Source organism: Fopius arisanus, unplaced genomic scaffold (genome assembly GCF_000806365.1).
Source record: "Fopius arisanus strain USDA-PBARC FA_bdor unplaced genomic scaffold, ASM80636v1 scaffold00001, whole genome shotgun sequence".
Lineage (NCBI taxonomy): Eukaryota > Metazoa > Arthropoda > Insecta > Hymenoptera > Braconidae > Fopius > Fopius arisanus.
The window spans coordinates 3,792,091-3,817,783 of NW_011887740.1; the positions used below are offsets into that span (position 1 = coordinate 3,792,091).

The following is a 25,693-nucleotide window of genomic DNA, read 5'->3' on the forward strand; positions in this document are numbered from 1 at the left end:
TTAACGTTTACACAGTTTTCCGTGGGATTTCATTACGAACGGATGCGGAATGAATTAATCCAATTACTTCTTGTGAAATTATTAATTTTATTTAACTTTGAAATGCTCCGTATGAATTTTCGTGACAATGGAGATCAGTGGAAATTTTCATTTTGCTGAATAAAAAAATTTTAATCCAATGACACCGCAGTGAAAATCGTGGGAAATGAGGAGGTACATAACGAATCTCTTCAATATGTATATCTTATTAAACAAAGCGTGTGAATTCATTTTCGCGAGTATAACGATGTAAAAAAATTACGAAGGGTAATATGACTTTATGACTCATCGTCGCTGTTGTGATTGTGTTGTCCTGCTGGGGGTTTCGGTCCACCTGCGCGTTTGGCCATGATTATTTGATCGACCTTGAGGATGGTACAGGCAGCATCCACTGCGTATTTTAGACCCCACTGCTTTACTAAGAATGCATCCAAAATTCCAGCTTTGACTGCATCATGTACGGCAGCTCCAGTGCCCTATAAAATTTATTTAACCAAAAAAAGGAGCAGGAATAAAAAAATAATATCAGAAAGATAAAAAATAATATCAGAAAATATAAATTACCTCAATATCAAATCCAAATGTTTTATTTCCTTCTTTATGAGCTGCATAAAGTTTAGAAACTAACTCATTAGCCCTGTTTCCAGTGTTCTCAGCAAGAGTCTTAGGGAAGACCTCCAAGGCGCTTGCAAATTTCCTCACTGCATACTGCTCCAATCCAGGACGAGTGTCAGCGTAAGCAGCAATTTGGGCAGCCAACTCGATTTCAATAGCTCCAGCTCCTGCCACAAATCTTCCATCCCTGGTGAGGGCCTTGAATGTGTTCACACCGTCGTCAATGCAACGCTCGATGTCATCCATGTGATTCTCGGTTGACCCACGAATAACGATTGTACTAATCTTACTGTCTTTTCCATCGAGCCTGAATACTACCACAGCAGTGTCTCCAAGTTCATCAGTGTGCACTGAGTCAGCGTAACCGAGTTCTTCTTGAGTCGGTGGGATCTGAAGGGAATCAAATGCATTCAGTAACGAAGAGATAAAGAGATTAATAACAATAAATTCATTCGGGTAAGTTTTGGATTCTCCAAATTGTTTGCCGAAGTATTTACCAATTTAGTGAGAGCAGTAGCTCCAACAGCCTTGCACAATCTCCGAACATCAAATTTACTTGGAATGCGCACAGCCATGAGTTTGTATTTATTAACGAAATGCAGAGCCATATCTCCGAATTTAGCCCCAGAGACAATTACTTTAGCTCCAGAATCTGCAATAGCCTTGATTTGCCCCTCCAAGAGTGACTCCTCACCCCTGGAGAAATCGAGGAGCTCCTTGGCGCTCTTGATGAGAACAGTTCCTTTAGTCTCAGTGGTGGCAATATCGATGGGACACGTGTAGACAGCGATCTTAGCCTTCTCGTGCTTTGTCACATCGCCTTCAACATCTCGCTTGAAGACCATCCCCTGGATCACCTGGGATGCGTGAATGCCAGATCCCAGGATCTTGCAGACTCGTATGTGATCAACATTAAATGTAGTTTTCTCAGGGAGAATGGAGATGCAGGCCTGACTGACCAGAGATGACAGTAGCTCTTCATTCCCATACTGTTTGCTCATTATTGAAGACTTCATCACTGCCTTTACCTCCTCGGCGTTCCTTACGTCTTTAATCTCATGAATCACCAGGGTCGAAAGAATTTCAATTGCTTTTTCAAGGGCCACTTCATAACCAATCACCACTTCAGATGTGGTAATACCCAGACGAAGTAGTTCATCAGCAGCCTCGAGAAGAGCACCACAAAACATGATGACAAAATTCGTGCCATCCCCAACCTCAGCCTCTTGCATCTGTGATGCCATGACCATGAGCTTAGCAGCTGGATGTTCTACTTCCAGCTCCCTGATGATGGTCCCAGCGTCACTGGTGACGAACAATTTCTCAATGTGATTAATCACCATTTTGTTCATACCATTAGGTCCATACGCAGTGCGCACTGTCTGGGCGAACTCTTTGCATGCTGAGATGTTCCTGAAGACTGCTTCCTCGAGACCAGAGAAATACTGAAAATAATCCAAACAAGTGGATACCCATTCTATTCCACATCAATACCTTTACTTCATAATGAGATCAGATAGAGATGGGTTGATGATTTATTCCCCAATTATCATAAGCATAAATTTATTTTTGCATAATGAGAGGGAACACGGAGTCCAAAAATTCAACAATTAATATCAATAAACAATTTGAAATTTTGCCGATGATTTTATTCGCCTCTGAATCCATTTTTAATTCAGAATGATCCAGAGTCTTCTCGTTGCCCATAAAAGGCAATATATATAGATGACGTTCATATCCAGCGCGTTGCTGGTAACCGGCAAGATGAACTATTTGCACATAAAAAGCGTCATGAATCCGGCTAACAAATATTGAAACCTTACCAGAGAGCCCTCCTTCATCATCGAGGCCATGCCCGGTGCCTTCGGTACGTGTAAAGCCATTTTTCAATAATAATTAAACACTGTCACATGTGTCTCGAAGAAAATCACTCGAACGGAGTAATGTGAAGTCATCTACCCATAAGCCTCTGGACTTCCCTGAAGGCGAGTCCTCAAAAACCGCTGATTTCACTCCGGATCCCCATCCTCCATTCCCGCAGCCAAAGTGGATTGACTAAAGTAGAGGCTCGGTTCTGGGGGTTTGAGTGACCCCAGCGGCTTCATAGTACTTCGGGATTGACGGCCGCAAGACATCTCAGTCAGTGCCATAAAAATCATATCATCATCATCATACTTGGGGATTGCTACTGAGGTAGTTACCGAGTCGGCTGACGGGCAGACACCCCAGCATTGCGTGTAGCGCCCTCACTCACTTGGGGTGCAGTACTACAATGCCCCTGGGGTCACTCAAACTCCCAGAACTGAGCCTCTACTTTATTCAATCCTCTTTGGCATCAGCCATTATCATCCATTTGTTTTCGGAGCATTCTCCCCCATTCTCTCAAGAACTACTACGAATCACCAACGAAAACGTCAGAAAATCTCGAAAATCTTCTCGCGACCAAAAATAACTCGACCCAAAGTGTTAACTCGTCACCTCGAAGGCTGAATTGAAATTCAAGCCAAGTGCAAGTGCAAAAGCTCTGGGCTTTTGGTGAAACTCAGTGGCTAATAACTTGTTGGAGCCTCAATTGGGCTGTGTGTTTCCTGTTGAAGTGTTAAGACCACGCCCGCAAAATAGGTCTGTCAGATACAGCGGTTATGGACATGGTGATCACAAATTTACAACAGCAACGTCAAGTGACTGAGCAGCTGAGGCGTGAAGCTGCTATCAAGCGAATAACAGTGAGTAAAGCTGTTGAAGACATCATGAAGTATATTACTGAGCATGAGCAGGAGGATTGCCTGCTCGTTGGATTCTCATCGCAGAAATCCAATCCCTTCAGGGAGAAAAGCTCCTGCATTGTTCTCTAACGAAGACTCAGGGTTCGACTGCTGTCAGATGCTCGAGCTCTGCGATTTACTTGAGACGACAGCATGGGAATTTCCTTCAGGGGTTGACATAGGTTTAAGAATATTATCAACTTATTGTCGTTGCCAAAATGTTCGATGTCGTTTCAATTATTTTAGAGATTTCTCATGCATATGATTATATAAGATTGTATTCATGATAACGATTATGTATTTATTTTGTCTATCATCGGTTAATCAATGTTTTATCAACATCCAAGTTTAATTAACAGGCTCAATAATTGATTGGGTATTTGTATTGTTCAGATATTTGCTCGTGTCTTTTCATTCGAATAATTTGATTGTTCATTGCGACCTGGTAATTAATGTCGGAGAGGCAAGTTTGCGGTCCGGTTCATTAGTATAGATCGATGGATACAATCTAATTAACGACCAGTGTGTACGTAAATGTTTGCATAGTCTATTCGGTACGTTGATGTGACCTACAGCTGCTCTAAACGTCGATACATGAATCAAAACTCACTCTTCCAATATTCGTACTGGGTGCGGAAATGCTAATTCTGGGGATAATCGGCAATCTCTGTACAGCTGTCATGCTATTGTGGCTGGTTTCCTCGGTTTGTCCATCATTGCGGTTTTCGTCATCGATGGTCATCTGTTTCAAATAGGCTAGCACTATTTTTCTAATTGATTATTTTTTTTTGCGCCATTATTGGGGAATATCAAGACTGAATTTATGGAATTATTCTCGCACAAAAACAAACCGCACCCGAATTTATCTAAAAGTTTATTAATGTTCGTATATGGATGTTTATCAAATTCAGAGTGATGAAAAGTGCACTTTTATGGAATGTCGCATATGAAAGGATTGAAATATGGTGAATAAAAAATTGAGTGTATAAATCTACTTTGTGGACTTCTTTTTATTCCTGAATTTAATATATAAAATTTTCTCACTTCGCATTTCAGGGAAAATCGCTGAAAAATTTAATAGCAAGTGATGAGGAGGAATTTCCAAGTTTCTTACGCCACTGGAATTGAGTTTATGAAAATAAAATGAATATTTTAATTTCAATTTGCCATGTTAATCGAAAATTATGGAAATTCACGTGCCAGAGCTATTAATCTCCACTGTGTACAAAATTCAAATGACACAATATTAAATTTGAATAATACATTGCAAAAATTCAATGTCACTACATAATTAAAAGATTAAAAACAATATTTTCAGAATATCCCATAAATTCATGAATAATTGAATTTTAAACTTCATTCCAAGCTGCAACGTGAAAATGAGAATGTAATAGCCAATTAAATTTTGAATAAGATTGCGAGGGCGTAGGACGAGCAAAAATAGCTCTAAATTTCTCTCGTCATCATTCATTAGTGAAACGGCGACAATTCTGCAACTTCTCTACTAATTCATGTTTCTCATAAAGTGAAATTTCAGGGAATAAGTAAATACACGATTAATTTTACTCAAGAGTTACATTTTTATTAATTACTCTACAAAGGTGGAAAAACGATATAATAACTCAAATGAGACCATGTATCACAGTCATCAGAAAAGGCATTTCATTCTATCAATAATAAAGCCAATAGAGTAATTTTGGTTGTTCTCACCACTGCGTTGATAAATTTGAAATATATTTGAAATATAGAAACGAAAATAAAAAGATATTGTGACGCATATGCCGAACTGGGCATGCCCATTGGGAACAACTTAAGTACAAAAATAAAACTCACAACAATGAGCCATAAGGGATTGAGAAGAAGTAATGCGGAAACAATGCCCCACCTCAACAACGACTGTGTTATCATTAATATTCTTTTTCTCCATCATCAATAACTAAACTATTTCCTTTTAGAATAATCATCTCATTCACTTTATTAACTTATCGTTACGCGTTTTAGGATGTGGCGTAGAGAAGTTACGTTAGCAGTCTTTCATTTGTACGAAAAAATGAATATACTATGTACAAGAGTATGTTTAAAATTTAAATGCCCTTCCCTAATCCACATATATCTATATCACACACGCGTCATTTATTTATGCGTTTTTATGTCGCTTCCTTTTACTCATCAATCAAATGGGTTAACAACGATAAACTCATGTAATACATACAACGCAATGAATACTCTTTCGTTGTTAATTAATTCTACGAGTTTCTCCAATCAGTGAGTGGTTTTTCATTTTTTTTAAAGGTGAAATTCCCATGTGTTCTCGAATTCACGGGCTGTTAAATTGAGGTCCTGATTTGTTTTCAGAAGATTGAAAAAATATTTTCACACCGTAAATTATTTTAAAAAGTGAAAAATTCGGAAAACTATCTATCGAACTATCGAAAACGTTTGCTTTGCAGTTTTTTTTTTCAATTGGATCTGCTTTATGAACTTTCCATAATTTTTTCAATTAAAAAAAAACGTGATGTTTATTATTTAACTGTCACATTCCATCACCTATGATGCCATGATTAATTTACAATTTCCTATACATGTCAACTATTTTCCACAGATCATTGTGTATCACTTTTTCACCTTCTGGGAGGACAAGACGATGGAATCAGTAAATTGGTGGAGTAACATGTCGGCTTATTCCCCAATTGCTTTTTGCAAACGTGTTAACCCAAGAGTCCAGTTTTTCCAAAATTTACTAGGCAAATACGTCTACCCCACATTTTTAATATTCAAATTTCAAATTATAATGAATATCCTAGGGGGTGGAATTATTTTGCATGCATTGATGCATTGTTCGTGAAGAGAAAATACCTCACAGCTTGAAAAGCAAATACGAGGAACGTACATAATAGTTGGACTGAAGTAAAAAAAAATTGGATTCCATCGTCGGAAGCTCCCATACAGCGTTCGCACAAGGAACAATGATTTTTCCGCACTAATTCTCACCCTCGTATCCACAAAATCACGAGATAACATGTGATGCTTCTCAATCCAATCTCCCGTGATGTTGGAAACCCAGAGGAATCCTCCCCAAGGGACAAAACTCAACGGTAATTTGCTTCCAATAACTTTACACATCGTCTCTCACCCAATTTTTACACAAATATATTCATCTCAATGTCCCAAAAACCGTCAGTGTGACGCATCAATCACTGGAGTCAGTACATTTTACCGAATTAAAAATTCCTCGGAATTTATATATCCAAACACAATTTTTATTCACCCAGCAAGGATTTTAACTTTTCTCGCGATTAATTTAATCAGGTGCAAACGCTCTATCACAGACCGCCGGCGGCTTGTGACTCCTTTGATATCGATAAGTTTTCATTTTAGTTATGTCAATGTGTTTCAATCAATAATATACTTTATGATAAACTTTAATTCGGTAAGTATTCTCCATGAGATTAATAATGAGGAACATGGCACTTGGAGGCCTCTCTCAGCCTCTCAATTATTATCTAACGAAATTAAATCAGTTAACTAAGCGTACTGAGTTCATTCGACAAATTCTTCATCAATTTCACCACTAGCTCGACCATTAGTCGTCTTTCCCAAATGTCTATTGATTATGTCCATGTGCGATTTACCATTATGACTGAAAATCGATAACTCAAAGAGAATTAGCAAGAACTTCATTCCGCACAACTGAATTCCCAAATTTTTTAATATTTTTGGCCTTGAAAGCGAATGAGCCCGAGTGATGCAATTCTCAAAACCTTTGGTGGATTAATAATCAGGAAATACTTAAATCAATTGATAAACCTATTCTGGTTTACTGATGAGCAAAGAGCATTGTAGTAAAAACTACGGAAGATGTTCCCAAAAAATCAATCATCACACTATGAAAAATATATACCTTATCACTTTTACAAGCCCCAATTATTCAGTATAAAAATTTTGGTATTAGAAAATAACTTTGTATTATACCTCGTAAAAACATTATCAATGCCAATTCATCAATTCGTAAGACACATTACGCTCATCCACCACGGAATAATGAAATCCCTCAAAATAATAGATTCTTGCACCATAGAAAATAGTGGATAATGCAAGGAGTTTGAAAAAATATATCAAGATTATTTCCCAATATTAAATTCTCACAAACCCCTGATTTTTTGGAAGCCTAAAATAAACTATCACGATTTTCATTAAAAATCAATATTCTCCTGTTTGATTATTCTCTCCAATTGAGCTCCCTGTGTTAATTCCCTTTGTGCTTGAGCCCGACGATAAAGAACTGGGCAATCGAGTGATATACACTGAGGTGCATCACCACGTCCAGTGCAAGATTGACATATGCTTGTTGCTTGTTCATATACTCGCTCCAACCATCTCAATTTTTCATTGAGCACAACGAGCGTATCGCTCGGTCTCGAGTGACAATCGTAGCACAAAGCTCGGCTGCTAGTCTGACCGCACGCAGCACAAACAATATTACCGAAGTATTGGAAAATCGTTTGTTTTTGTTTATCACCTGGTAGAGCAGTGGGATTATGTAAAATATGTCTGTGTGGCATTTCTCTGTACCAAGTGTTAACGTCTACTCCCATGAGATTTAAGCATCGATTTAGGGGTGGAATTATGACCCGAGTTACGTAGTAGACGGCATTAGGCCTCAGGCCAGGATCATTTAGTACCTCCCAGGGCGATCTGACGCAGTGAATGAGCGCTTGATTGGGTGCACCAGCTATAATCACGTATTTTACTCGCTCGCTGTGTCTTGGTAATGCTCGGGGATCTTTTTTCATGAGGCGACGAGTCAATTCCAGGGCTGGAACGCAAGCTCGCTCCTTATATCCACGCATACCACGAAATTCTTTTGCAAATGTCAGGTCCTGAAGGGACACCTTACCAGTCAGGATCTTCTCCAGCTGGCGAACGACGTACTGCTTCACTTGGGAGACGTCCTTCGTGTCGAACAGAATTTTTAACGTTTTTTCGAGGATCTTGGAGACTGCTGGGCAACCGTCACGTCGCACTGTCTCGATACCCTTGGCAAGGTACGTCGGCTTCTCTTGCTCTGGTGACTCGTACATGTAACCGCAGTAACGCTTTTTCGTCTGGAACGACAAGCAAGCGGGGCAATTCAGGAGTGGGTGCTGTTGAAGGGATGAGTTGGCTATTGCCTGGTGATAAATCAGCGGCGATGTGGTGGAGGCAGATAAGTTGGATTTACCATTTTTAGTAATTATCGATTTATCGGAAAACTGTCGATTTTAGGTGGAGGGCTTCCTTGTAGCTGATTGCATTTGCGATTAAAATGCCTTCTCGATATTTTCTTCCGAGGCGGGACTTTTTCAGATTAATAGGGGTTTAATTTAATTACCAGCTTAAAAATATATATTTTTTTTTTACTATGTTGAAAATGGTATCCTTTGCAGAATTTAATTTGAATGATGGTGAATATTCATGGATGTCTTAAAAATTTTCTAACGCAATCTTACTGACGAACAGGATGATTGGATATTTCAGAATTCATACAACGTCCGGTACCAGAGCAAAAAGGTACGTGAATATCATTAAGTAAAGCCGGAAAGTATGATATTTTGTGATGAGTAATCTTGGAAATCTCAAATTCACGATCAACAGAAACTTGCAATTAATTAATGCATCAATAAATTTTCCGAACTTCGCAATGGAGTTTAATAAGCTCATTTTTTTTTCATACTGCGTCAGAATGGAAATGCGAGAACCTGGAAAGCAATGAATTCACTTGTGAAGTTGTGAACTACGGATTATCATGATAAAGAGTCATTTCAGAAAGGAATGCCATGAATCATCCTCGACTTTACAATTTTTCTCACATTCTGCGCGTTTCCTAAAATAGAAATGTCATATAACTTTACAAGCAGCTGTCATGCTTAGCGACTAACACTGAAAAACATTTTAACATGGAAGAAAGAGAATGCCAAAGAACGCGAATATCCGCAATAAAAAGTTCGAAATTGTAAAACCACGATTCAGAAAATTGTCGATTGATTTCGATGAACATTTTTTGCTTCGAAACCCGTTGAGTCATTCGTACGGAGTTATTTCAGATATGATAATGGGTGAAAGTAACTTTTACCTGCAAAATTGCAGGAAACAGAACTTTCTCGAACTTCAACTTGACAGGCGATGGATTATCCGCAGTAACAGCCTCGGCCATCTCGTATCCAATTTTGAAGGCCTCATCCTTGGACTTTCCCGGCGCCAGAATAAAAAGTGAATCCGTATCCCCATAAACAACCCTCGCACCCCACTTGGCCGTCGACTCCACGAGTTTTATTGCACGTTCCAGCGTCTCTTTGCCTTTACTAACAACACTGTCACCAACCTGCAAAAAACCCATCAATATTCCCCCATCTCACTTTAAAACACCCTGCGTCGAGGAAAATACATTTTTTCTCCAACAAGTCCTCGTCGAATCAAATAACTCGCCATGTCAAAATAACCGTGAGTTTCACACAGAGAAAAAAAAATATCTAATCTCAAGAGGAGTCACTTGACCCTAGGAAAATTAATGACTATTAAATCCTACGGATAAAATAACTTTTTCACTTACTCCAAGAAAATCTCTCTTAAAGTCCGGAAAAAAAACTCCGAGCTCAGTAATTGAGACACTAAATTTGAGGTAATTGTGCTAAAAGTAAGCATTAATGCTTGCCATTTAGAGAAGATCTAGCTTCTTGAATTTGGCGGTACTAACTGCTGTTATGAGGTTTTTAATTCACATTTGCTCGTTAAAAGTATTTAAACTGGTCTTCTTATTTCATTATTATTCCTCTTCTTCCCGTATTTCGTTTCACAAGGCTGTCCTCTTATTGAATCCTTTATTATTTTAGTTCTGCAGATATATATGTAGATATTGAACTTTTCTGATTTTTCCCTCAATTCTAGAATATCTTCACTAGAAATGAGTGATTTACCGCGACTAAATCAAGTGAAAATATGAGAGCTCCTAGAATTTTTTTTGTCTCTTTCGAGGGGAAAGGAAAAAGAAATCTTTTCCCTCTGTGCAATAACTTTAGCGAACTGCAGTTGAGTTGTTAAGTGTACGGAAAGAATTGAAAGAGCTGACAAACATGATTTATCATTGATTAATTCCTAGAATCAATAGTAATATTAAGGATTCAAAGGAAATATTTTCTCCCATTAAATTCTGCGATTTGTTCCTCAACATGAATTATCATCAGCAATCCGAAACAGACGGTTCAACAAATTCAACCAGAAAGTTTTAATTGATATTAACTTTCCTTTCAAATAAATCGATGTGAGCGCTAACTACTCTGAACTGTTTGCGAGGAACATACACCGAATGCAATATACATTTTCAAATCAGAGGAAATCTTTTGACCGGGAATAAATGTTTTGCTGCAAACTTTGGGCTTTATCGCGAAATCTCCTTTTTTTTAAATATGGAATTGCATGAGAAAAAAAATATCCGTAAATTATAAGTGAAAATAGCGTGAGGATTAAACATAATAACAGTTCGCAACTGTCGTTGCCGCAACGATATTCTTCTTTCTGAAAAATCCTAAGCTGAAACGCAATTTTTCTGCCTCTGGGTTTACGTGTGGCCGAGATCGATAGAAAAATTATAAAGCGACACGTAAAAATTTACCGAGAAAGGAACAAATTTCCCAGGAGTAACTCGGAGTATTAATCCGTCTCAACATTCTTTCTGCATAAAACCTTCCAGATATCAACTTTTCGAAATAAAAAATTTATAATTCAAAAAAAGCATTCATATTTCCTCCAAATTTTACATTCCATTGAATACCTCGGAATTAACACTGAATATCAAATTTTTTATTGATTATTTTTCATTATTTTATTATTTATTACCTGATTAATTGTTTATTATTATTATTATTATTTTGTTCCGAAATTTTTTTCCTCCGTGCATCGAATTATTGAATTCGAATAAAATTTATTGGCGAAGAAATATTTTTCCCTGACTGTCTATAAATAAAAAGAGGAGAAATAAATATTTACCTCCATGCAGGGCATTCGTCCAGTGAAATTAGCAGCAGTGTATCCATAAGTAACGTTCGCAAGAAACTTAAGTCCCAGTTGTCGTGAATGCAGTACTCTCTGCAGTGTCTTATCATTCTTATCGTGATCCTTCATAGCCTTCTTCACCATAAATCTCGTCTCCAGTATTTCCGTAAGCATTCTCGGCAAGATCCCAACTCTAACTTCCGGTTTCACAAAAGCAACACCACAAGGGGCAAAGTTGACTTTTCCCTGGAGCTTGAGAGCTGTATTTCTCGTTACTTTAAGAACAGATGCGCCAAATTCAAAAGGATGCTGTTGGCCAATCCGTTCATTTCTCCCCAAACAAGTGGAGAAACAGTAATTATGTGCTATTATAATACTCGGATATAAGCTCTGGAAGTCAAGAACAATAACAGGATCGCTGTAGAATATGGATTCGGGTTCCATTATGAGTGGTAGTGCCTCCATGGCTCTCATGGCGGCTCTCTGCTGAGGCGATGGTGACACAGCTACATAATTCAAGGGCTTAGCAAGCCTCAGCATAATGGACTCTACCCTGAACTGACTGCCCCGGGTAAAAACCTCATTAAACTGAATACCAAAGAGCCTAGCGTGCTCGCTGGTTCTTCCGATGATATCCAATTGCTCGAGAATTCTCAGAGTGCCAAGCACTCTTACTCCATAATGCTCAACAACCTTCCACCGTACCCTCATATCCCCTTCCCACCACTCAGTGAGAGTTCTAAAGCTAGGACACGGTATTCTTTCATTCATAACGTGATACATGACATTTTCAAATGAATAACTTAACAGAGCCATTTCGTGTCTCATTATTCGCCAGATGTCAAGTACCACTCGACCAGGTAACTTGATTTCTCCAAGTGCATCCAAGTCTGGTGTTGTGGCCTCCCATTTGTACTGAACCCCAGGTATCCTTGATATTCTTTTATTTAAATTAACACCGAAGGTTGCGGCACGCTGGAAGATGTAGCCCCAGGACAATGCCTCGAGTTCCCAGCCAATGAATATCTCAGGATCTGTCGCTGTGACAAGTTTTATAAAAGCCTCGAACAAAGACGATTCATTAGGGACAAGTGTGATGTCGAGGGGTACACTGGTACCATAGGAATAACCAATTTTAGTCGAGCCCTCTGGAGCAACAGCTATCACACCATGGACTAATGGTTTTATCTGTGATTCTGGTGGTACGTCACTCTGGATTGCGTAGAAAATAGCTGACAGTGGATCGTGGTCAGGGTCGGGGAGCAAATCCCCTCGAGTCGTCACGTGCACTTCAACACACATGAGTGTAATGTACTGGTACGTTGTGACTGCTTTAGCATTCTGCATGTTCTCCATCTCTACGTCATTCCTCGTCGAATTCGACACACATTCAATCTGGCCGGAGGATATTCCCGGATGATTGGAGCTCTCAGTTCTAAACAGCTTTGATTCCTCGAGCATACCCATTACGGATGGATTCAGAGATTTATTTGATGACCTGCCTGACACGTCTGGGTAACTTTTGTCTGCGTTCATTGATTTTTCCGCCTCCATCGGTGACATTGATTGCCAAGTTTTGAATGTTGAAGTGAGCAAAGTTCTTTCAACTTGGTAATTTCGTGGAGTTCGACCGAGGAGTCTTAATGAGTTTGAATGAATGATTTTCTCGGGTGAGGGACCTACGATACTTGAGTCTGATGAGTCTGAAGTGTTCTCATCAGACTCAGCATTTTCCCTTTTACTTGTGTTTTGATTCTCTGTGTTTGTTTCAAGTTTTATGTGTTTTGTCTGTTGATTTTTCTCGTCCTTCTTACGGTTTAAATATTCTCGCGCCTTCATCCACGTTTTCACGGATTTCAGAGAGGGCGGAAGTATTAATGGCGCGATAATTATGGAACGATGGCCTGCGAGGCTCTGACGAATGCTCGATGCCAAGATTTTTCCCTTGGACGGATGGAATTCGTTTATCTTGAGTCTTCTCCAGCGGTTGAGCCCCGTGACGTCCTCCAGAATTGATTTGTGAGGTACAACGTCTGCCAGGCCCTTTCCAGGAACCTTCAGCATCCTGTGAGCCAATTCCTTCTGTCCGGGGGCGTCTGCCTGCTTACTGAAGAATGGCTGAGGGTTTCTGCACGTTGGGATGCCATAGGAGGCCATCGTCGCATTAATTCTCTCGACTGACGGTGGACTATACCGTGGGATTATTTTTATTGATTTCTTGGGATCCCCCAGAGTCTGGGACGAGCTCTTCTCTGACGAAGACCTTGTAATTTTGGGTAGTTGCGAGCATATGTACTGAGTGAACGTGATGTCACACAGATTGTCCTCTTCGTATTCTGTTTGCACTGTTTCTTCCTCTTTTTCCTCCTCAATCCCTCCCAACATTGTCTTCTCTAACGTTGAATATTTCAACCTGAAATCCTCCTCTTCCTCATCAAGAAATAAACTCCCCCTTTCAGCGGCAAGTCCCTTTGAATGCCCCTCCCCAATATTCTCCCTCTGAATTTCAATGTCTCTGGATGTACTGGCTTTCGGTGAAATATTTATATCCTCTAATAGTCTTGACCCCTTCGTAAAAAGATTCTTGCGAACGTTCATGTCCCTGGATACATCCTGACCGACAGATAATACTCCGCGTACAGTTTCCTCACAATAACTCTCCCTGGTTCCTCCACACCCTGAAGTATCATCTCTGCAGAGTCGCAGGGATTTTTTCAAATATAAAATAACAACCCAATTTTTTTTTTCTGATCATTGTGCTACTTAAACATAAATCGTGAGACTCGTCCCACTAAACTCACCGAGACGATTTCTCGATACAAGTAAGTTCCAGCTTACGATCACTTCCTAAATAAAATCAAACAAAACTCGTTTCTTTTCTCACTCCAAATCTCCTCATGTTTTTTTTTTTTTCATTTTTTTGCATTAAATCAACGACATAACAATTATCGTTACGACGATATTTTACCTGATCTTTGGATAGGCGTTGCTTGTGAGATCCTACCACGTAGTAAATTCTCATGCAATCCCTGTTCTCTCCTCCTTGGTGTGAGACAATAGGCCGAAGCACCGTCATCAGCATCAATTGTCAACTGTTCAGTGGTATCAGAAGCCTCTCTACGTACCTTGGGAGACGTGACAATTATTTTAAGGGGGGTATAATTCCCTGATAAACGACCAGGGCTCTTCAACATACTTGGCCTACTCGGTGTTCGCTTTGGTGTTGTACGAAGGCATTTAACAGCTACTGGTGATTCCTCAAGGGATTCAGGATGTTTTCGCTTACTGGGTGTTGTCAGTCTCTCTTTATTTCTTATCGATTTGTACGAGCACACTCTTTTCTCTCTCTCCTCAACTGTAATATCAGTCTCATTGTCACTAGTCTCTGAATCACTAGATGTGAGATCCGCCGGTCCATCGTAAGCTGGGATTTTGAAGTCGTTGCCATTGAGAAAACGTTTGCCAGATCTGTTGGACTTGAATCGATGGTTGTAACCGTAACGCTTTAATGTTGGTGCATTCAATCGATGTAACATAACTCTTGGCTCCTGACGCTGAATATAGGCCACGTGTCTGTCCTCAACCACCCAGTTCTCCTGTAGATTTGGATTCAGTGGATACAAGCCAAGTTGGACTAGAAATCTCTCCTTACTCGATCTAGCTCGTAATTTTGAGTCTCTCGTTGTTATTTGGGTGAGAGCTAGACGTTTATCCACACTTACTGTGTGGTACTTTGTTCTGTAAGCTGACTGAATCACATACGTATTAACGTAACGATTGCAGTGAGCAGGATGGATGTCGTCGAAAATCGAACTCTCCAAGGATTGTGGCGATATTATCGAGACTACGGAGGGAATCGAGGACGAGGGCGAGCGAGATCTCTTTGATGGCATTTTGCTCATTCGAGTGAATTCCAATCTTGGAATACTTTCTGATGGTAAAAGTGAAGCCTCTGCTTCGAGAATTCTTTCAGATATTACTTCGGACATTACTCCTGGAGGAAATACCGAACGCTGTCGTGAGTCTCGTGTATCACTTGGTACATCAATGACTTCTATCACATTAATGAGCTGCGGAAAAGACCTCGAAATGACGTTCTTCTGTTGCTCAGAATTAGCTGCACTCCTGGAGTCGTACACAATCTCTGGAAGATCATCTGTAGATTCGCTCGCGTTCTCCTCTTTTATTTCTGGTGGATTACTCGTTTCCGATTGAATAATTTCCGGTTGAATTTCGGCCACTTTTACTCGCTTGTGGCACTTTGGCTCATCTTCGTCCGAATCTCTACTTTTTTTTCTTGTTAAAGCAGTATTTGAGTCTTTTCGTGGCGTCCCTCCATCGACTTTCCATTCGGTGCTTGTTTGTGATGTCTCGATAGCCAATTTGTCTAACACTTCACTCGTTTCCTCGGTTTCAGGCTCGTCAACGCAGCTTAATGCGGTTTCAGTGGTATCCGTGTATTCCTCATCTGGAATGTCTTTAAGAGGTCTTATCTCGTCACTCCCGAAGTAGATTATCTCAGATGAAAATCTCACTCGTTTTTTAATTTTCAACTGTGGCATTTCCTCCTTTGATTTCTGGGGAAGGGACTTCAGGTACTTGGCGACAAGATCTGCGTTAAGGCGTTCTAATTTCACGAATAACCTGGAGCACTTGGGGAAAGGTACGGGCACTTCTGTTGTTGGTAAATCGGGCGGGAGAGTGATAAGTTCATTAGGCAAAGTTTCTGTAGAGTGTTTTATTCGATTTACGAGGGCAATCACGTTTTCAGTTGGTTCTGGTGGTTCTGTTGACTCAGTCACGTCATTTGGACGCACTGGCATTGGGATTATTTTGTTAGAGGTTGATGAAGACTCTTCAACCTCCTCATCGTGATCAAGATTGTTTATAATGACGTTTATTGTTTCATCCTCTGAAGTCTCGGGAGAATTAAAAAATTCAATCTCCTCGTTGTCGTTGAGGGAACTGAGTTCATGACCTTCCTCGGAATTTTTTAGTGACGTTAAATCTGGAGGGTCCTGGGTGATTGGATAAATATTAGAGGAGTCAGTACGTACTTCAGGCTCGACTTGAACTTCTGGAACATCTGGACAGCTGTTATTTTGATCAATCGTCTCAGAATAGTCATCGTCCTTCAAATTTTCTTCGACTTTTTCCCCAGTAGCGGAAAGTGCTTCACTATCCTCATTATCACCGCCGTCAGCCTTAAGATATTCCTCAGGTGATTCAGATTGTTCACTCGGTAAATTTTGGTTGACAACTTGGGGATTGTCATTATCGTTGGCAAGGACGGCCTTACTCTCCGCAGGCCCTTGACTCTCTTTTTCCACGATTGAAGCCTTGATGGTGTCATTATCATCAATAAATTGTTCAATAACTTTCTGAGACTCCTTTTCGACAGTTGAATGAACTCCAGAAGCATCATCATCACCTACACCCGAGAGAGAATCCTTATCTGTTTCCCTCTGAACGATTGCAGAAATTCCAGCGGTGTCATTATCATCTACAAATACTTTCTCCCTTTGCCCAGCCTCTTCAACCCCTACACCTCCAGTTGAATGACCAGCGACATCATCATCGTCAGTTATTCTACTCTCTCTCATCTCCTCAATAACGACAGTCTCCTCAATATACTCAACAAAACGCAATTCCGAATCGCGTGTATTTTCACTGGGTAAATTCGTAGATTCACCAGTATTTTTCTCCACCATCGTAATTCCATCGAAACCAATTTCTCCATTTCCCATTCCAAATTCCTCCCCTATCCCCTCGCCTATTGATTCAGCATCTGTTGAATTTTTATCAACGACGGAGACTTGGTTGGCACTATTGAAATCCCCAGTGATTGCATCTTCAGACAATTGTTTGTCTTCCATTACACACGAGCGCTCATCACCCAGAATCCCATCCACGAGCAAAGGTTCATCATTATTGTCTCGGCTATTGTCTGGGCTCGGATCCATGATAATTGTGTCAGCTAGAGATAATTCATCGATTCCGCGGATAGTGTTCTGTACACACGTTTCAATCTCATCACTTCGAGTGTCCAGAATGAACGTGTCCTGGGTATTCTCATCGATATCAATCAATTCACTCGAACGAATTGCCAGATTTTCCACAGTAGGTTCAACAATTTTTTCCAATACCGCCGACTGACTTATTGCCAAACACTTCGTGCATCGATCATCGCCAATCGATACCAAATTACCCCCATCACTTGCCTCAACCCTTGACAAACACATTTCTCCATTTTCAACTCCTGACAGTCTCTCTCTAGCTACATCTCCAGCAATATCTCCACTCGTACCTTCCCCAGATTTGTAATTGTAATCTGCCAGTACTGCAGTAGAAGTGGTTTTACTGTCACCTCCACACTCACCATTAAATCTCTCCCCAGTCCCAGTCTCAGTACACGACAGTGTCTTCCCCGAATTACCCCATTCCCCAGTACCCATTATCAATTCTCCATTATGATCCTCCTCAAGCACAACCTCCAGATAAGACTCCCTCTGTCGTCGTACCTCAGAGCCCTCCTCCACCCCCCCAAGTGGCCTCAAACACTGTCCCCCAGCATCACGACAATCACCTTGAGATAATGTTTTATATTCATCAATAGCAGAAAGATTACAATCCAGCTGCACACCGTTCATATCGCTCGACTGATGATTGCCACTCCCCTCATCCTCAACGAAAATTTTCCCCCGATGTCCCCTCGCCTCCCCCTGAATCTCATCACAGTGCAGTGGCTCTGAATTAGAAGAATAAATTCTCCTCAATATGGAAATCTTTTTGGGTGACGATTTGGGGGATGATTTTGGAGTTGAGCTAAACCGCTCCTCACTGGGAAAATCACTATCAAGATTTTTATCAGACACATCCTTGAGAGTATCGTCCTCACTATCCGGTGAATTTTCAATCAAACCCCTCCCAGTATTGGTATTAAGTTGAGTATCATCCCCAATAAGCCGAAAAATGGACTTTGTCACGAGACTCATTTTCTCCTCCTGTAGAAATATCTTTTCACTCCTGAGTGATCCCGTTCTCGGCCCTTCGGTACTCATGGTTAACATACTCATATATGAATTGCAGTCACACCTCTCGCATCGCTCACACCTCTTTCCCTTCTGCAATTCATTAATGAGAAGTGCCCTGAATGAGCTCGGTGAATTAGCTGAATCCCCGACATCATTGTTGAGTGTTCCATTACTCCCCGAATCATCAGCCATCGATAAAATTCCACTCTCGTGATCGCTGTACTCATCACCATCGAATGACTTAACACTGAAATTTTCAGACTGATCAGCGGTTGAATTCGCTTCAATCTCATCGACAGATCTCTTCAAGCTCATCATGTTGATTGTATTTTCGTTGAAGGAGGCATTCGAGTCCTCGGCAAACAGTAACTGGGGTATTTCCTGGCTGACAGCATCGATCGTGTAATCCTTACCCGAGTACAAATTCACTTCTGCCACAGTGTTTGTGTAGACAGGTGTGGTCTCATCGTTAGTCACTGGAATTTTATCCCCCGATACCGATGGCTCTATTTCTTCAGATTCACCCTTAGCAACATCCACACCGTGTATCAAACCAGCCAGTACCGGTGAATTATTGACCTCCACTTCGGCTGTTACGTGGCAAGTTGTTGCCTCAACTTTTTCATCTTCCACCGGTTCCACTATCGATTTACCCTCGGGCTCTCGCCTACGAACACGTAGTTTATACCTCTGCGTTATTGTTTCCACTTTCCGAATTTGTGGTTGTGGTGTGGGTAATTTTGATTGTACCATCTGATTGATTTTCCTGGGATGTTTCGACGTCAATGAGAGAAGCCACTTCATGCCGAGTCTCTTTGTTTTGATGCTGCAAACTATTCTCGGACGACTGGTTGATTTCAAGGACTCAACCACCGGTAAAACTTGTCTGATGCACTGTACATCGCCCACTGACGCTGATCCATTTATCTCATTTTCTAATTCCTGGGAATCTTCAACAGCCATATTTGCAGGCACTTTATCCTTGACTCGTCTCAATTTTCGTCTCGTCTTCAAGGAAACTTTGGACTTATCCTCGACTCTCGAATCATCGGACTGCGAGTCGGTATTACTACCGACTTTCAAAATAATTTTACGTTTCTTGACACAAGTCGAACCACTAGTTTTCTCCTCGAATACTCGTCGTATGATCACTGGACCGTCGCCACTCTCCGTAGAACTTTGCGATTGAATGAAATTGCGTTCAGATTGTCTCGTAATTCTGGTAAATGTATTTCTTTCTTTTCTCGTATCATCCACTGACACATCCACATCGATTGAATCCACCCCAGGTGTACAATAATCCAGATCATTTCTCGCACTATCATCCGGTGGGAGTGCTGAACTAATTGAATCCAAGTCCTTAACCACTTCAATATTTTCACCCTGTTCCTCACTTTCCTCGATGTTAATTTTCTCCAGCAATACACACGGCAGTCGACACTCCCTATTACACAATTTCGATGTAATTACACTCCCTGTACCCGCTTTACCTCTCTTACGCTTTTCAATTACCCAGATTTCATTGGATGTGAACACGTAGTCCTGAACGAATTTTCGGTGATTGAATGAATAAACACAGTGTCTGTGTTGGTCCTCACCGAAGATAATACCCCTGTGTGATCTGTCAGAGCAGTAGTTGGATGTCAGAGGAACATCGCCCGGTGATAGAGGCTCAGTCAGCTCCTCAAAATCAGCAAGAATGGGGGCCACTAGCGTTTCATTCTCACCCAATAAATATGGTGAATACTGAACCCTCGGGAAAACCCTCACATCCATGAGATTCTCACGCAACTGATTGCCTTGAATTTTCAATGAGCCCAATGTATTTCCCTCAACAGGCTCCCTGGGGCCCTCACAAACCTCTCCAGAACAGCTCTGCACCTCACTCTTAGCTGTTACTTTACTCTTTCTTCTCTCAATCCCCTGATTACTCAACTTCTGAGTACACTTTCTTTTAATTATACCCTTTGGCAAATAAGGAAAATCATGGAGCTCCTCCCACGTTGCCACCACATTGCAATTGTAATCCGAACTGTCACTCGTGTGTCTGTTTACTTGTTCACAATTCTCATCAACCGCACTCGCATCAATTCCCGTATTTTGTTTACATAATTCACGATGAGTTTCTTGCACATTCTGGATAACACACTCGGCTTGTACAAAGTCAATTCCTTGCCCACCCACTTGACAATTTCCTGTATCCTCGGTAGCAGTATTATTGATGAGATCTAGATTCTGCGAGTTTTCGTAAATCTCCGAGAGTAATTGTCTGTCGAGTAAGCTGACGTATTGGTCTTGGAGTTCAGTGAGATCGGATTTATCGAGTTCAGCTGTTTCTGTGAAGCATGGATCCCCATTGAGGACACGCTCGATGGGAATTGTCTCGTCTTCTACCAAGCTCACACCAACTGGTACTTCCTCGTTGGTGAAATTCATTTCTAACATGAGATTCTCGTGCATCATGTTCTCAATATCATCGACGAGGTCGTCAGTGAGATGTTCGTAGGTGATTGGACTGTATTTGAGGCCCCAGGAGTCCTGGCTTGTACCCTCCGAGGCTGAGGACGATGTCGAGGGGCTCAGGCTGGAGTTGGAGGGAGTCACTTGACTGCACACTGCTATTTTCGTCATCTGGGAGTTGTGCCCTACCTCCATCTGCAAATTCTCCTCCTCCTCGGAGTCGAGAAGACTCGAGCAGAGGTCACCAGCTCCATCCAGCTGGGGCACCGACGACTCAAGGGATTGCGGTGAGGAGGGATCAGTGTCTATTCCGGCAGCGAGAAGGGCACCCAAAAGAGTTGAGTCCATTTCGTCGTCTGTTAGTGAACATTTGTGGGGTGATTCAAGGGTAGTGGGCCTCCTTCCACCCTCCCACGAACTCCAAGAGTCCAATTCCAGACACGTGAGGTTCAAATCCTCATTCGTACAACTGTCATCCTCACTCTTGTCCTCCTCTTGACTCAGGGAAGAGACCTGGGTGCCCAATACACTATCCTCATCCACTGTTTCCTTGGTATTCGAATCACGAGCTAAATTCTCCAGTAATTCCACTAATGGCAGATCATCAGAATCCACTGCAATTGAAGAGAACCATTACAATTAGGATTGAGCTTCGGTTACACTTGATTTTATTTTTTCCTTCAAAGTTTGAGAGAGAGGAGGAAAATTACACTTACAAACACTGCATTCGTGGGAAGTTTGGGAGGAGTGAGTGGATCCTAGGGAGCTTAAACTCAGAGTTTCATTTGGCCGTTGAGTTTTATCAGAAGTTGGTATACTCAAACTACCAAAATTTGATGCATTTAATATAACATCACCCTGGGTTACTTCAGCCGGATATGGAGCTGGATTTGTACTCATTGAAAGTGTGCTCTCATCGGCCTGCAATGAAATTAATGTAAATAATTATGCAAGTGAATATATACAATAGTTATTGTAGAGATGAAATTTCTCCTAATTTGTTGTAATTTCGGGCTGAACTGGAAGTATTGGAGAGGCAAATGGTGAAATACATTCAGTTGGGAATAGAATTGAATAGAAATTTTTAGGGTGTTGAAGGGATAGTTTACGAGTGTAAACTGATATTTTTGGCCCGTCTACCTCAGCAATTTAATCCCTAATGAATAAGGGTGATGAAAAATTCATGGGGGCCTGGCACTCACCTGGGATAGCATTAGGAGACGGCGGGCAAGTCTTTGCTCTTGATAAAGATCACTATCGGTTGGACGGAATGGTGGCCTCTGTGGGCTCTTTGGATTAACAAGCTGAGTATCACCACCCCCAAGACCCGCTTGTTTCCTTCTCTCCCTCTCCTCATTCCAAATAGCCAACAATCCCGGATTCAGCTCAATTCCCTTTGCCAAATCTTCCCTATTTAATATATCTGATGCAATAGCGTCTATCTCGAGTTCGCAGATACTCTGGCGTAAAACATTAACTGGGAGATATTCGACATTGTCCACTGGTGTAATTACGCTGTCATAGGACGTTATCATGTCCACCGTTGATTCATTTCCACGACGATGTTTAACACTTGATAGATTTATGAAGCTCATACCGTACAAATTATAATCCATCATGAATTGAAGAGTGTAGTTGAGGTGGGCCTCGTGCGGCTGTAAACTTTGACCTAGCACCGCCCCAGTCTGGTGAACAAAAAAAATGGAATGAGGGGGGGAAAAACGACAGGAGAAGAGAGGGCAAATTAATGGGTAAAGTTGGCCTGAGTTTTTCAGCTAATTGTCGAAACTTTTTCATCGTTCATTCGAGAGGGAGTGAGATGTATTTGAAAAAATAAAATAAAAAAGACCATAGTGCAAATACTAACTTGCAATAAATCAGCGGCCTTCTTCATGATAGCTGGGTTGTAAAACGATATTTTAAAGAACTGATGCTCCCTTTTGTGATAGCCATAGAACGGTCTAAAATATGGGATTAGTTCATTAGAGTAGATAAAAAAGACAATCAACAGGTTGGAAATTTAGATGGTGGCAAAATAATGAGACTCACATTCCAGCTACCCTCTGAATTTGATAAACGTGTTGAGTCGTTGAATTGGCACTGCCCAGTGATATATTTATTGCAGCATCGAGTGATGCTGCTAGTCTATATGCAAGCCTATCCTCATTCTCCTCACCCGTGTAGGGTACGTACAAATATGGAAATACACCGTGCACGTGTAGACACGTTTTTTCCCCTGGGAATGGTAATTGGTATTGTATTAATTGAGCCCTCCCAATCGTCGGATTTAGCGCCAGTTAATTCACTGCTAGTGGTTAATTAAATGGAATGTACCTGTAGGTGTAGTTCCGAATACCCTAATGACGGGTACATTTTTAATTTCCGAGCCACGAAATACGGAAAATGTGGGATCCAGCTGAGGCAGCGGTTGTGCCTGATAGCTGTCCGCAGTCACCAAACGTACAGAAAACATTTGTGTTTCTGTCTAAAAAAAAAATGGAGAAAGGGCATAAATAAAAAAAACATGAAATAGCTGAAATCGAATTGGCTTCGTTACCACTGGAAAATGCTGAGCACTTGGAAGTCAGGGAAAAGAGAAAGCGATAGATACTCCATAAATTAATTATCACAATTGAATGACCACAGTTAATGACCTCTAGACCAACTTAATCTCCCGAAAATACTTGGCATGAAGTACTGGCATAAAGCTAGAGATAAAACTCCACAACTTCACACGTTATTAAGTCACGATAAAACTCGAAGGCGAATCGTTGATAAGTACATTCTCCCTCGGATGCTAGCGACGGTGGCCCATTATCCTAATGAAAAACTCGTTACCCATGAGAATTAATTCCTTAATTTAATAAAGCTGCGCACAGCGGGAGCCAAGTACAATTGCTGGTTAAAATGTCTTTACGCATTATGGCAGTTCTCTAGATAGTTTAATGGGAATAGAGATGCACAGTAAACTCGTTCACCAGCGGTGTCGAGGTGAATAAGGTTGAAAAATAGTCGTCAATAGCTCGAATAATATTCATCCAGCATATTGACGGTACGAGAAAAACCAGGTGAAAGTCCTTGGTCGGAGTGAATCAAGCAAATAATTCCAATTCCAATGGATGCACTCATTTCTCTCGCTCTCCACGAGGACCAATGAAATGGGAATGACATTTTTTATTTATTTTTTATTCCCGTGTCAGTTACATCATCCATTCTAGTTCGTGTTCGCTGTACAATTTCCTCTTTTGACAGGGCCACACGTGCTCAAACACCAGAGCAAAAAGACAAGAATTGGAGTGAGCTACACAGATACAGAGTTGATGTTAAAAGTTCGATCGTACTCTGTCCAGACGACACGACGGATTGGACAATTGTAACCAATCCTTCTAACAGTATCTACCCAATGGATTAAAACATGCATCCATCCCACCAATTTGAATAGGACCCATAGTCTTGTTTACATCCAAACCCATAATCCCTAAAATCGTTTCCCTTAATTCCCTAAACAGTTTCCGTTTCCCTGGATTAAATGCAACTGGCTAACTTTGGGCCATTGATAAATTGTCGAATGGAGGCACGAGGGAGTTGAGATAAAACGAGATAAAATGAGATAACTGAAAAAAAAGGAGAGAGTGGCTAGAGGCGAAAAACACTGGATTAACACAATTTTTTTTTATCTCCAAGTGAGACGGTGGGAACGATATAACGATCGAGTACCAGAGGGTTTATTAAGCTCATTAAAATGCAAGCCCAAAGGCGTCCTCCTTTTTTACTTCCTATTTCAATTGAAACATTTAAAAAAAAACATCCAATCTCGCTTTTATCTATCCTCCATTCCCTTCCTCATTCCTCTTAAAACGTAAAAAAATCCATTGTATTCTCACCTTCTATCACGTTGTCATGTCTCCACGTTCGTCGCGTCGCAATCACAAGAACGAGGCCCATAAATTCACACAAAAAATGGGGGAAAATCGAGGCTACCCGACGAAAAATGAAAGATGGATTAATAACCGAGTGCTTGAAAAATCAACGTCAGTCACCTCCTGCGTCGTTAACACCAATGAAAAGTTGACGTGCAGGCGACACAATCAGAATGTCTCAATATCCCCAGCCACCGTTTTTACCTCCTCCTAGAACTAATTTTCCTGTTTTTTTTTCTTCTTACCCCCTCTGCCCCTTTTCACAACATATTTATTTGACCGGCTATACCGGACTCAACCTTTAACACCACAATTTGCGTACAAACCACAATTATAATTGGGTTGGGTAAAAAATATTCACGTCTATCCCACACGCACACACCAGTTGTTTATATCATCTCCTTTCTCCGTTCCACTTTTGGCCCGAGTTGTTTAGTTTTCTCATTTCCTTGTTTTTTTTTCTAATTTTTTTTTTTTTTAGTTCTAGAAATTCACCTTGAGTGAATTCACGGAATTGTCGGACACTGCAACGCTGTGTGCTGTATGGTCGCCCTACGACTGTGTTTACCAGCGTCCTCTCTGACGGTTGAATATACGCGCAAGCGCATTTTTACCGTTTTTAACCCGCGCACCCCTCCGCCCCCAGGGGGGTCACTTCACGGCCAAACGAACCGCCCCGACACCACTTATAAAAAAAAAACTTTCTTCTAATAAATAATATACTACTTGTAACTGTTCAGTGCATGAAAGTGGATAATCCCCTGTGTGTCATTCCAAATTCTGAGTACATACTTCAAATTTAACCCATTTTAACCTCGAGTGTTAGGTATTT

The 25,693-nt window shown here is 40.9% G+C and overlaps 3 protein-coding genes across 3 annotated transcripts; 1 reads left to right on the forward strand and 2 right to left on the reverse strand.

Moving 5' to 3' along the window:
- Window positions 1-67: 67 nt before the first annotated feature.
- CCT8 (chaperonin containing TCP1 subunit 8) lies at window positions 68-2,610 on the reverse strand. Its single transcript, XM_011299341.1, has 4 exons — window positions 2,478-2,610; window positions 1,152-2,099; window positions 604-1,044; window positions 68-515 (listed from the first exon to the last, which is right to left on the reverse strand). The coding sequence occupies exons 1-4, from the start codon at window positions 2,535-2,537 to the stop codon at window positions 318-320; spliced, it is 1,647 nt and encodes a 548-aa protein (XP_011297643.1). The 5' UTR covers window positions 2,538-2,610; the 3' UTR covers window positions 68-317.
- Window positions 2,611-2,944: 334 nt separating this feature from the next.
- Ggamma1 (guanine nucleotide-binding protein subunit gamma-1) lies at window positions 2,945-4,413 on the forward strand. Its single transcript, XM_011299369.1, has one exon. It carries the CDS (start codon window positions 3,297-3,299, stop codon window positions 3,507-3,509), a length of 213 nt encoding a protein of 70 aa, XP_011297671.1. The 5' UTR covers window positions 2,945-3,296; the 3' UTR covers window positions 3,510-4,413.
- On the reverse strand, window positions 4,130-25,407 carry DNApol-zeta (DNA polymerase zeta catalytic subunit). The gene is made up of 11 exons (XM_011299354.1): window positions 24,826-25,407; window positions 23,276-23,426; window positions 22,991-23,177; window positions 22,809-22,902; window positions 22,144-22,626; window positions 21,658-21,862; window positions 14,416-21,555; window positions 14,249-14,294; window positions 11,442-14,139; window positions 9,532-9,780; window positions 4,130-8,524 (listed from the first exon to the last, which is right to left on the reverse strand). The coding sequence occupies exons 2-11, from the start codon at window positions 23,412-23,414 to the stop codon at window positions 7,613-7,615; spliced, it is 12,153 nt and encodes a 4,050-aa protein (XP_011297656.1). The 5' UTR covers window positions 23,415-23,426; window positions 24,826-25,407; the 3' UTR covers window positions 4,130-7,612.
- Window positions 25,408-25,693: the final 286 nt, after the last annotated feature.

Bases quoted from the DNA above. Each gene is read 5' to 3' on its own strand.
- CCT8 (XM_011299341.1), bottom strand. From the start codon at position 2,537: ATGGCTTTACACGTACCGAAGGCACCGGGCATGGCCTCGATGATGAAG. The intron at 1,045-1,151 runs GTAAATACTTCG...GATTCCCTTCAG, and splicing joins CTACTGCTCTCACTAAATTG to ATCCCACCGACTCAAGAAGA. The intron at 516-603 runs GTAATTTATATT...TAAATTTTATAG, and splicing joins CATTTGGATTTGATATTGAG to GGCACTGGAGCTGCCGTACA.
- Ggamma1 (XM_011299369.1), top strand. From the start codon at position 3,297: ATGGACATGGTGATCACAAATTTACAACAGCAACGTCAAGTGACTGAG.
- DNApol-zeta (XM_011299354.1), bottom strand. From the start codon at position 23,414: ATGTTTTCTGTACGTTTGGTGACTGCGGACAGCTATCAGGCACAACCG. The intron at 22,627-22,808 runs GTTAGTATTTGC...TTTGTTCACCAG, and splicing joins AGGCCGCTGATTTATTGCAA to ACTGGGGCGGTGCTAGGTCA. The intron at 8,525-9,531 runs GTAAAAGTTACT...TTGTCGTTCCAG, and splicing joins TGTTTCCTGCAATTTTGCAG to ACGAAAAAGCGTTACTGCGG.